The following is a 13,055-nucleotide window of genomic DNA, read 5'->3' as shown; positions in this document are numbered from 1 at the left end:
ATTCTATAGCCTTAACTAATGGAACCACCAAATGGAGCAGCGGTTGTGACCAGATACATCCCTCCAGGCCCCTGCCAAGGGTCCTGGATCGTACCATTGCATGAAACGGGGGAATGGATCAAGGGGATTACGGTCTCTAGGACATTTCCATCACGCTCTGATCTTTCTCATGGGTTCAGCGGGAGATCCATGACCCTCCATGCTGCTTCACAGGCTCCTCCTGTCCAAGGCCTGACTGCACAAAAGGAAGCAGCTAAACCCATTTCTCAGCTCGGTGCATCAGCTGTCTATTCGATCCAGGCCAGCTTACACAGCATAGTGTAAGGCTTAAAACCCCGTTTTTCTGGTTTCTCTTTCTCAATCCTTTTCCTGATACTTGTAATGGTATCCTGGTTTCTAGGTGTGGTTTCTCTCCGTCTGTCTCTTATGCTTACGATGCCATGCATGTGGGCTGAGAAGGTTGCGACTCTCCAGGCCACAAAAACAACTTGAGACATGCAGACCAGAGGAGCATTAGAGGAAGCCCAGGCAGCTAATTAACCAAGCGCTCAACCTTTAATTCCACCCTCCCCCCTCCACCTTTTTCTCTCTGGCTGCACACGTCACATCTGTCTCCCGTTCGGGCGGTGATCCAAGCATTCCAGGGTGTCCAGGGCGCCAGGTCCGTCTCCTTTTCTGGAAGTTTCTTTTCCGTCCTTCTGTTCTAGAAGCTGGTGAGGCCACATGCGCTTCCCTTATTCTCTGCTCTCGCTTGTAATGGCCCACCACTCTGGGCTGTCGGCTAAGCAATGGATTATACCGGTGCCCCCTACAGAGCTCGATGGCACCGCTGATGGATCAAAGGGGCTGATGGGGGAAGTAAAGGGCTGATGAGGAGAATATCCAAGTTTCTGGGACTTGTCTATGACGTCATGTATTACTTAACGAAGAGATTTTTTTGGGTGGTAGAGCCTGGTGTGTATGCGCTCAGTCAAAACAGTCAGACCCCATAAGTTCTGAAAGTCCTATAGATGACGAGGCCGTCTGTGTGTGTTTGGGCCGGGCATGGCCGGAGGCTTGTGTTTTACGTGAGAGACACGTGACCCATAGACTGTGTGCTTGGCACTCGAGAAATGCGGCTTGCGTTTGGGCCGGTGTGTATTTAAAAGAAATGCCAACCGCTGTTTTGGGAAACAAGAGTTGGGTACGCGTGCATGAGAGAGAGATAGCGTGTCAATGTTGTGTTATGTCAGCGTTGTTGGCGCAGGTGTGAATGTCTATGTGATTCTGTGAGATTCAGTGGGACTGTATGACATTGTGGACTTGATATTGATGTGCACGTCAAAAGGTGTGTGTGTGTGTGTGTGTGAGCAGTCATGCTGTGTCACCACATCCCCAGCTGCTTTTGTTTCTGCCAATTGATGCTTCGCATGTAACACCACACGCCTGACACATGCCCCGGCCATGCCCCAAGGCCATCCTGGGTAAAGGGCGTCTGTGTGTCACTGCAGCAGTAACTCAAACACCTATTAACAGGAACACAAAAAAAACGAGAAAACCAGAGGAAATAGCACTCGCTACGAACTAGCTATCGAACACATAGATGTTTGTAAGGAGTACCCCCGTCTTGAATTTTCGAATGAGATAATCAGTCGGCAATTCATGAAATATCATCATCTCAGACAACCTTTCTTCGATGTTCGATCTGAACATCGAACGAGGCCCCAACAGTCAAGTGTGTTCAAGTGTGTGAATGATATGGTTAAGTGGAGGGAAGGGCGTCGATTGCAGTATGTGACACACACACCTCTTGATTTTAAAGAGCTTGTGCAAGTACAGAGGGACATACATACATTTGAGTATCCTGTTCACTCTCTCTTAACCCTCGTCCGTCTTCCCTCTTCCCCCCCCCCCTCTCTCTCTCTCTCTCTCTCTCTCCACTTTTCTCTTTCTTCCCGCCCCCTCTTCCTCTGCACCATGGCCCTCTCTACTCCCCCCCCCCCCCCCCCTCTCTCTCTCTCTCTCTCTCTCTCTCTCTCTCTCTCTCTCTCTCTCTCTTTCACTGCCCCTCTCTCTCTTCTCTCTGTCCTCACTAGCAAGCAGGCGGCATGGCTAATGATATTTGTGTCTTAATAGCTGCTGATGAACTGAAATAGTAAACTCTTGAGCCTCTCTATTTACTTGCCTTTATTAGTGGCCTGCCTGCTTGAGTTATGACCCTGTCACATGCACATAGTTGATGGGGAGGAACTAGTTTCTCTGTCCTTGACGTCACGTCCGTAACCCTACTCACACAGGCTTTTGTTGCATTAATATGACCGTGACCGGTTTGCTCCGTCCTCAGTTTGATTTAGGTCCCTGTTTGATTGCGAGATTATTCAATGGGATTTAGTCTTGGGTGAAGGGATTAGGTCATGCAGACGTAGTCCTAAGTGTTCCATTCCTCTGTTTTGCTCATATTAAAGGGTGGTTGGGAAAGCTATTACTGGATTAAAAATGAGAATCCTGAATGGTTAAAGGTCAAATGAGCTCACATACAGTACTGTGCAAAAGTCTTACGCACAATAAATAATACAAAATAAAATATGCTTTAAGAATTAATGAAATTAAAAACCAAATTGCACTTTTTACTCTGCTGCACAAATACAGAAGGTGAAAAACGGAATAGATAAGACAGAGATCAATGGAAACAATATGGGGTGCCTAAGACTTGTGCGCAGTACTGTGTTTACTCACATCTGCTGAGATCATTTCAGATGTGCCAGGTTGAGAATCCTGGAGCGAAACGAGACATGGACTCACGTTGCTTTTTTAGGGAGGTGATGTCTATTTCTGCGCGTGGAGTTTGTTCGTATTCCTGTCTGATCCCCCTGTCTGTCCCGGCTCTCCCCTCACGTCATCTCACCACACACAGTACATCCATTCACTCTCACCAGAGGGACAGAGTGCATGTTTGTGTGTGTGTCTGTTCATCTGCTATGTTCAGGGCCCATGTTTTAACGTGTGTGTTCTTTTTTGCCCCCCCCCCCCCCTACCCCCCAGCTACCATCGGGTCTCATGGGAAAGATATTCCTTGCTCACATGATTTCCAGTCAAGTTCTCTCTGGCTATTCCAAGGCTTTCTCCAAGCCCTTGGTTACAGCAGTCTTCAACCTTGTTTTGAAAGCGAATAACCGGATTTGACATGCTTTTATGTCACAAAAGAGGCTGCATGCACGCGCAACCTCACTTTTTAATGATGGAGGTAGATCTGTTTCCCAAACCATAGGGCCATTGTTAGAAAGTGCATTGTCAGTCTCTCGTTAGGGGTGCCTATCAAAGGCGCTTAGTGGAATCGTATTCAGCCATCCGTAGCCCAATACCCTAATGTATCTTCAAAAAGGTTTGCCAGAGTAAGCTTGCCAATGTGATCTAAAAGTGTTATGGTATCCAGACCCACAGGTACTCACGACCAGGCCACAGACTCTTGAAAGGACTTATTACCATGGCGATACGTCACATCAAGAGCGGCCTCACACCAACGCAGGAGATCTCCCCCGCTCGCCCACCCACCAGCACTGATATCGTCCCCGTTTTTCATCCTGCGCAAAATCACAAATCACTCCTTTACTCACATGTCACTGTGCGAGACAAGAGGCTCAGAATAGAGAGGCCTATGAAGTGTGGTTAGATGTCCCACGCTTGCGTCCCTTTGTAGTCACGCAGTGACAAGAAATAAACATGCCAAGATTTAGTTGAAAAGTATTTTGAGAAGTGCTGGCCTCAACTATCTGTTTTAATTGAAGTGTGTGTGTGTGTGTGTGTGTGTGTGTGTGTGTGTGTGTGTGTGTGTGTGTGCATGTATCTGAGAAAGTGTGCCTGTGGTTCAGTATGAGTGTCTGTGTTTGGTGTGTGAGGGGAAGAGAGACCCTTTGCCATTGTTGGGTTTTACAAGATAAGCCACTTCCTGACAACTGGCAGCCCAGTGTTCTATTAATATCAAACAGCACTCTATTTTGATCCTCTTTTGGGTCTTACTCCGGCAAGTGTTTTTATTCAACGCGTGTTCCCCGGAAGGCTGTGTCACTGAGGGTCACTTCCTGTTCCAAAGTTCCCCATTGTAGCGTTTGCTACTCACTGAAAACTGTCCCACACAGACAGAGAAGATGACATCTGTGAAGAAAACAGTGTGAATTTAGCTTTTCTTCTTTATAGTTTGTGTCTCACCAGGAAGCTCTCCTGATAGCTGTCAGAATCCCAAACTATTCCTCCTCAGAACACTTTTGATATTTGTTTTGTTTTTTGTCATAGAATGCACCTCATGAATTTTGTTTGAAAGTGCTAAGTAGGGTAAGTGCGGTACCATCATAGAAAAAAAAATGACAGAGAGAGAATTCACATATGGCAACCAAGTTGTGCTTTCTGTCTTTGTGGTAACAAGTTAACAGCAATACATTGATATTGGGACCACAAAGAGACCACGTAGCTAATACACTGATCCATGTTTCCTATGTGAAATGCATGTGGCACCTTGTATCGTGTACCTGCTTAAGCAATCAACCACTCATCCAAATGGGGCATGTAAATTAGGAATGATGTAAATCTCTTTGGCAAACATGTCTGCTAAACAAATAGATTGCGTAACAAGCATCAGGTGCAGTTCAGGGTGGACACTGGACGAACGGCTTCCAATCCACCTCAGATGCACAGCCCCCTCATTCGCTCCTGTCACTAATGCTCTGTAGGTCCCAGTCAAGCATTCACCAATTAAGCAGGACTTTTTCCCCCAGTGTCTCCCGCCCTTGAATTTAGCCAGGGCCCGTGGTCCAATCAGTGGTCTCAGTTAGCATTCACACTGCCAGGGGAGGAAACTCTAGCTAACGTGTCAAGTCTTGTTTCAGAAAACAGATCCCACATCAAAAACCCAACACGGACGGGCAAATGAGCCACACCCCACTGTCTATTTCAGGACCAGTAACTGAGTACACCGACCCTGTATGTGACTATGTATGTGAGAATGACAGTACTGGATATTGTTTGACATCTCGGCTCCGTCGATGGTCGGACCAAATGGCTAGATGGATGCAAAGGTTTCGAATGCAATTCTTCCATCGCTCGTTGAGTATTTGAGTGAAACAGTCTGGAACAATCTCACGAGACTGCGTGTCTTTGTGAGTTTTGTGACAGTACAATGCCCACTGGATTCCTACAGTGGGATACTGTACCTTGTATGGGTGTGTTGTCGAGACAGAATGGTCTTACCCTAGACCCCCTCCCTGGGGAGTCTAGGGCTTTTGTCTGGGCAGATCTCGAGATTTGGCCTGGATTAAGAAAAGCGACCAGCCCCAGTACACAACAGCTGTGCATGTCATAACCTGACATCGGTCTAGCTCTGCGTCTGTGCAGCACGTGTACCCGTCTGTCCGTGCGAGTGGCTGCACGTGTGTGTGTGTGTGAAGGTCTGTGCACAGGTTGGGTTTTGTCTGTGTGTGTCTTGTCTGCGTGGGACGTCTGCCCGTGGCGCTCTGTGGAGCTCCTGGGTTTCTCTGCGCACGCGCGCCCCTCGATGATGCGTGCGTCCGCTCCACTCCTGTGGCGGTTTCCTCTCCCACGCAGCGTTTTGGAGCGTAGCCAGCGCAGGGCTGCTGGGGAAGGGAAGCCCGCTGGAGTGATGGGCTCATTTGCCGGGAGAGGGATTCTCCTGGATACAAACAGACACAGTGTGGTCGGTGGGAAGCGTGAGGGGAATGACAACAACATACCAGACAGGCGAATGGAAACACTGCAGCGAGATGACGGGGGTCTGGGGGCACGGGGAGGTTTGGCACGGGGTAATGCGTAAACCCTCACGAACCCCTGAATCCCAGTAGCCGAGTCTCGAGCAGTCTGTGTATTTGAGGAATCGGAACGGGTGACTTCGGAACTGCGTTTGAAGTCTGTGTTCTTGAAATGTTGTCGTGTAATGTTCTCATTATTAGATCCTACCCATTTGGTATGAATGCATGCATATGCTTTGAAGAATGCGCAGAATGATTTGAAATCCCTTTGCGGGTCAACGTCTGCGTCCTCCCATTGCTGCAGCTGTTGACAAACGCTCGCGCCTGTACGGCGTTTCGGCTAACCTTGACCTGAGTTTGACTTTTGACCTTCTAATCCCCCCCCCCCCCCCCCCCCCCCGGCAGACCCGTGTCGGACGGTGAGGCCGCCATGCATGGGCGACGCCGACCGCTTCAGCCTGGAGGCGCTGCACCAGATCCACAAGCAGCTGGACGACGACAACGACGGGGGGATCGAGGTCAACGAGAGCGTGGAGGTAGGGCCGCTCGCCTCCGTCGCACCCTCACCCGCACGCTCGTCCACCACAGCTCACCGACGTCGACGGCAAGGCTCGAAAGCTGCTTCCAGACGTAGGTTCCAGGTTCTGGGTTCTGGGTACTGAACGTCTGAGTCGGTTTAGTTCCCTGCGCTGCGTCCTGCTGTCTGGTGTTCCCTGGTCCACTGCTGGCCGGGGAGGAGAGCAGGGGAGCAGGGAGGGGGCAGGTGAGGGGGCGCTAACGGCCTCATGGTTCGTAGGAGCTTATACGCTCCTATAAACCTCAAAGTAAAAATATTTAGAGGCCATTAACAACTTAATGAGCTGCAGTCTACTGCGGTCCAGCAATGAAAGAGAGAGACAGGGTGAGAAACAGACAGTCAGAGAAAGAGAGACAGAGACAAACAGAAAGAGAGAGGGAGAGGGAGAGGGAGGGAGAGAGAGAGAGAGACAAGGGCAAACATGGAGCTGCATATCCCAGAGTGATTGACAGCATCTTACAGGGGGGCTGACCTGCACTGATCCTTGTGCCCACTGGCAATCAGCGCCGTCTTAGTTTTCACACACATTCAATTTTGTGTGTGTGTGTGCGTGCGCACCTCAGTCTGCCTGTGTTTGTTCATGAGGGAGCTGTCTCTGTGTGTGTGTGTGTGTGTGTGCGCACCAGGAGTCATTTTCAACCCCTATAGTCGTAGGGGGTGTGAGAAATGGTTATACCATCGCCCTTGGTCCTGGGGGGCATCTCTGCACGCCGGAGGAGGGGGTGGGGAGGGAGGGGTGGGCCACAGGGGGCAGTTGTTTTGGATGCTTATGGGCCACTTTAAGATCCCAGAGGCCTACTGGAGAGTGTGTCTGCGTGTGTGGGACCGAGAAAGAGCGGGGGGGAGGAAGAGACAGCGGTGCGCGCGTGTGTGACCGTGTGAGTGCGTGCGTGCATGCGCGTCGCTCCGACCAAAGGCGGGTGTTTTACCCTCTGACTTTATAAGGGCAGAGAGAAGAGTCTTTCACCAGCCAAAAGCCTCAAGTTGTTTTTGGCCCCTCGTCGCCCGCCCAGGATTTCAAAGGCTGCTATGTACCGCTGTGGTCACGAGAGGGCGGGTTGAGGAGGTTTGTTGTCTGCTTACGGGTGGCAGTCCGTACCCTAACCTCCCAGATCCTTTCCAAGGATCCTCATTCACAGGACAGACACCAGTCAGTCACGGCACCAAGCAAATGGTGGATGAATGGGTCGTCAAAGCGTTGCAGGGTGTAGAAACGCAAGAATCCAAGAGCCACAATTCAACCAAAGTGCCGCCCGGTGCGAGATCTCCCTGAAGTACGAGAAACCCCAGCTTTTAAAGGGGAAAGGCAAACACCATGCCCAGGTGAACCCCATCAAGCATAACGACATCCTCACCCCGGCCCGCCATCCTGCGGCAAAAAACGAGGAAAATCAGAAGAACGGCAGACGGCTGGAGGATGCCGTCACACCCGTCACATGATCGCCACCGTGACCATTTTTGGCCAGTGAGATGGGATTATCCCGGTCATGTGACGAGTGTCATCCTGGTCTTTTTAAACTGTGACTGGCAAGCATGACGGGCAAGACTGGTCACGGACTGGTATGATGAACTGGAACAGCGTGACCAAAACTGAGTCATGTGTACGGAGGAGAACTTCTATGACTGTCCCCACACCTGCTAGTCGAGAGGACGAGAAGTCCTTCTCTCTTACTAGATGGTTCAAGTTGACAGAAATGAAGAGGGGGGGGAAGAAGAGCTTTGGGAAGGGGGGTTTGACTTGGGTTGAGGTGTTGATGAAAGGGGGGCTTGGAACCTTGTTGGAAGATGACCTCACTCTTGTCCGGTCAAGTGGGGAAGGTCACCTCCCTTGCCTTTCCCCACACCCCGTCCTGAGAAGCTCCCTCACCTCCCTCCCCTCTCTCTCCCTCACCTCTCTCCCCTCCCTCTCTCCCTCCCCTCCCTCCCTCCCCTCTCTCCCTCCCTCTCTCCCTCCCTCCCCTCCCTCCCTCTCTCCCCTCCCTCCCTCCCTCCCTCTCTCCCTCACCTCCCTCCCCTCCCTCCCTCCCTCCCTCCCTCCCTCCCTCCCTCCCTCTCTTCCCTCCCTCTCTCCCTCCCTCTCTCCCTCCCTCCCTCTCTCCCTCCCTCCCTCCCTCCCTCCCGCCACCACAATGTGATAGTGATACCTGCGGCCCCCCCTTCACAAACACCCCTTTGGAATCTACACACACAGACACACACATATCCCCCTTTCCCAAAACTTGACACGCTGTCCAGCACATGGCCATATTTGTAATATTAGAGCAGGGCAGCAATACACAGTTTTCCATAACGCGCATTTCAGAGATTCTTCGACAGCCAGGGTGCATGAAGTTGACTGGTGGCCTTTGTTGTCACATCCAGAGAGTTGGAGATATACGATGACAATGTCACCAGCTAGCTTTCCAGCGCGTAGAAGGGGTGGCTCAGGACACGGTCGTGGTTCGATCTCCTTTTACCGGGTAGAATGATGGGAATGGCTGTAGGGTTCATTAGCGTGAAACGACCGGTCAAGGTTGAGGTAAAGGTTACTGATCAGTGAGCTATGCATCTAGCGACTGTCCCGAAAAAATGACTCACTTAAATGATCTGTTGCAGTTGTTGATTTGTACTAGGTACCGGTAGCTAGCAGTTTCCAGAATCCGAAATTCCTGCACATTTTCCTTTATTTCTGGAGAATCATTCGTTGATTTGTATTTGATCTTCTCATACTTTTATCTCTTTTTTGAAACCTTACCGCGAGAAAAGAGAACGACTCAAAGTCGTGTGTTCAACCTGTAGAGTGAGGATTAGACCTTCCCAGAACTGTGGTCCACCTCTTCTACCCTCCTCTGTTTAACTTCCACGCACACGCGTGTGTGTGTGCATGCTTATGCACAACACATGCACAGAGGGTCAGGAGATCATCTAGACTGGTGAGAACCTTCAGTATGTATCTGCCCCACCAGTCCCCACCACCAACACAGGACCTGTGGCTAGATATTCAAGTCTTACAAACACATATGAACCCCCCCCTTTCAACAGTCTCCACTTTTCATTTCACCCCCCCCCCCCCCCCCCCTCCTTGGACTCACGGCACAATACTTTATGAACTTGCCTTGTGAGAACATTAGAGACATTATGAGACCATTGCACATCTATAGTATGTAAATGTTTTGGTAAAAAACACAAGAACAAGGACGGGCGTTACTGAACGAGGATTTGCATACTCAGAATGAGAAGTCGTATCTTAATCTTAATGCCTCGTATAGCATATATCGCCTGCCTCTCTCTGCATCCCATCTCCTAACCCAGACACCGTGGGTCAGTTTGCGACGAGTCTAGACGGGGTCCTAGTCCTCAGTTGAGTTTCTCTCCAATCTGCCTTTGCAGGATCAAGTTGCCCCCCCCCCCCCCCCCCCCCAACAGTCCAACCAGGGAAGGTGGTGTGTGTGGGTTAGAGTGTCCTTGTGTGAGTTGAGTTCTGTAAGCTTGTATTGGCCCCATGGTTGACATCTTGAGGAAAAACCCAGGTGTGTGGTGAATGTGTGTGTGTGTTCTCTGTGTGTGTCTACTTCCTCACGACCCTGTCCTCTACCTAACAGAGATGCCTGACAAGTACAGCCTAACAGGCCCCTATCTATAGGCGAGTGAAGACCCTCGGAATGTTCTAGAAGCTTCTTGCGTTGAAGCCTCCGGGGGGGTATGAAGCATGGAGGAGAGGATGGCGGTGCGGCTCAGCGACGGGCCAGGCATTCCACCCCTCCATGGGCTGGAATCAGAGCTGGGCGTCTTGACGGTGTCCTCTTTCAGACCACTGCAGATTTTTTTCAAAGTGTGTGTGTGCGAGTGAGAACGGTGTGCGTGTGTGTGCGTGCCTGTGAGAGAGTAGAGTGTTTGTACAGGCATGAGAGAAAGTGCGTGCATGCATGTGAGAGGGTGCGTGCTTGTGAAGAGAGAGATGAGAGAGAGAGAGAGAGGAGGAGAGAGAGGAGAAGAGAGAGAGAGAGAGAGAGAGAGAGAGAGGAGAGAGAGAGAGAGAGAGAGAGAGAGAGAGAGAGGAGAGAGAGAGAGAGAGAGAGAGAGAGAGAGAGTGTGGACATGGTATTCGACAGAGAGAAAGCGAGCGCGTCCTCTCTGCGCGTGAGGAATTGTGCGCGAGTGTGTGCGTGTTTTTGTGAGTGTGGGCCTGCGAGAAGACAGACTGGCAGAACAAACACAGCGTGCCGTCAAGGGTGCCAAAGTCTCTTCGATGACACTCATTAGCAGTGGAAGCCTGGAATAGTAATTGATCACAGATAACTAATAGGTCTCAGGCAATGGCTCACTTGGCTAAACCATTACCGCTCCGCATAAAGAGCCCATTCATATCCTAATGATCCTACTTGAATCCATTCAAATCCCCAAGCGCTCCATGACGATGAGCATTTGTGTATCGCATTTGTGTATCGCTAATCAGTATTCTGTCCGCTACCTAAGCGACATATGCCGTTCAACACTCTGATAGCATCCTATACAAGTTTATGAAAATCGTGCGAGAGACAATCGACTATATTGTGCTCTGGGAGAAAGAGAGGGATGGAGGGCCGAAACACGGAACATCGTCGGGAAGCAGAGACAGTGTGAGAGTGAGAGGACAGAGAAAGAGACAGTACGCGAGAAAGTGAGAGAGACAGGGAGAGCACGAGGAAGCGACGAAAGAGGGAGAGAGTTTGAGAGGGAACCAGTTAGAGAGAGAGAGAGATGGAGAGACATTGGGAAAGAGAGAGCAAAAAGGGAGCGAGAGAAAGAAGCATGTTCTGAGAGGACGACAGCAGCTACCAGGGAGAACCTATGGGAAGGCTCCTCCGATGCATCTGATCTGCCTTCCTGTGTGTGTGTGTGTGTGTGTGTGTTTGCTTGTGTTCCATCCTGTGAGTATATGCTTTTCTCCAGTCTGTATGTATATGTGGCGATAAGGTTGAGATCAAGTTAACAAGCTTGTACACCACACAAACACACAGTAGGCTACACAGAAGACATACACTGTATGGCACCAGTGTACAGAAGGAAAAACATATCATTGTCAACTTATTTTATATTTTGGACCACTGCACATGACTATTGTACACTGGTGGCATACAGGGTTTATGGTTCTCGTCTCAGTAAGAAGCATTGGTTTCCTTTAACATGCTCTCAGAATTTCAAATGACCTCGAGTTATCAGGGCCACTCAAACCGTTTACCACAGAAGCCGCAAGTCTGGCCTTTTCCTTCGCGGTAATTGTGACAGTGTCCGAGCAAACATGCTTATCTCTCTCTTTTACATCCGTCCGCTATGGTTTCGAGGGTATTGACTGGCCAATGCAAAACATAGGTCAACTCTCTTCTCTCTCCAGCTCTGCAGGTAACAGATTCTGAAAGAGACACTCTGTACCCATAAAGGCTAATCCCGAATATTTTTTCAATTTTGTGTTCTTTTTTTCTTTTTTCTCAAATGTACTGTGCAAATTAGGCATGGTTTATGGTTTATACAGGCTGGGTGCAAAAAACGTCCTGCTGTTCCCAAACCAGAAGGATTGATGACCTGCCCCAGCCAGTTTCCCTGGCAATGCCGGTTGCACATTGGCTAATTCAGGAAGGGTATCAAACAGGGTGCTGATTTTTTGCGAGTGCCGGTGGTCTGTTTTCTAAGAGACATATATTTAAGTGTGAATGTGCGTGTATGTGTGTGTGTGTGTTTCAGAAAACGTAGCCTGAAGCCAAGGTTTTTCTGTGTAGGAGGTCACACAAACCAACACTCATTAGAACGCACACGCACATCCAACACACAGACACAAATGAATGCACACACAGACACCCACGCCTGTAGGCAGTGAGCAGAGTGTGGTCCTCCACTCTATACACTCCCAAGGAGCTCAGGAGAAAGCAAAGGCGGTGTGTGTGGGGATGCGTTTGCCGTTTTTGTAAACTGGTAGCCAAAATTGGTCAGTCACTTCCTAAATGGGACACCTGCAGCCATTAGTAGTCGAAAACGCCTCCCCGCTTGCCACGCTCGAGGTGGCAAGTGGATGGATGTGTGAGGGCAAATGGCTTGAGTGCGTGTTCACATGTAAACAAAGTGTTGTGTCTGCAACGGCGTAATTGCTGCTCGATGACTAGCATCACTAAACAACCCCCCCCCCCCCCCCCAACAAACGAATCAGTAAATCCGCACTGATGTTTACACGGATCTTTGTGCTAGCATGAAGAATAGCTGGCTTGTTAATGTTTAATCACACAACATTGACCTTGACGTGCTCCCTGACCACACGCCAGGACATACTTCTTTGTTGGCTCGTACCGAACACCGCGGTGTTAATGTTGATCTTAACTGTGGTTGATATGAGGATATGGGTTGATGTTATGGGTGGTGACATGAAGTGTACAGTCTGCTCATGTATTGTGGTGATATGACGTATTTGCGTATGCAGGAAAAGCACATCACATCATTTACTACGAATTGAATGTCAAACACCATGCGTATTATTGTGGCTTGATAACTGTTATCACTTAGCGGAAATCAAAAAGCGAATCCGCTAATCCGCACTGATGTCTCCAACAATCTTTTTGCTAACATGAAGAATAGTTGGCTTGTTAATGTGAGTTATCTAAAAAAATAACTCTAATCCATGGCTTAGAAAATCACGAGAAAACATGATGAACATCCAAAAGTCTGTTTCTATTATTCATGTTCTTTTTGTTTCTGCGTCTGCTGTTGTTGCGTCTCTCCTTGTCTTGTCACTCCTC

At 49.6% G+C, this 13,055-nt stretch overlaps 1 protein-coding gene across 1 annotated transcript in view; it reads left to right on the top strand.

Moving 5' to 3' along the window:
- stim2b (stromal interaction molecule 2b) overlaps positions 1–13,055 on the top strand; it is a 29,883-nt gene that overhangs the window by 9,594 nt on the left and 7,234 nt on the right. The window contains exons 2-3 of the mRNA XM_062449987.1: positions 6,141–6,271; positions 6,324–6,498. Coding sequence (XP_062305971.1) covers positions 6,141–6,271; positions 6,324–6,498 — 306 coding nt within the window. The remainder of the gene's footprint in view (positions 1–6,140; positions 6,272–6,323; positions 6,499–13,055) is intronic.

The sequence above is a fragment of the Osmerus eperlanus genome, chromosome 23 (assembly GCF_963692335.1).
Source record: "Osmerus eperlanus chromosome 23, fOsmEpe2.1, whole genome shotgun sequence".
Classification (NCBI taxonomy): Eukaryota; Metazoa; Chordata; class Actinopteri; order Osmeriformes; family Osmeridae; genus Osmerus; species Osmerus eperlanus.
The sequence above is the reverse complement of the archived record's forward strand: the minus strand, read 5'-3'. Positions and strand labels throughout refer to the sequence as shown.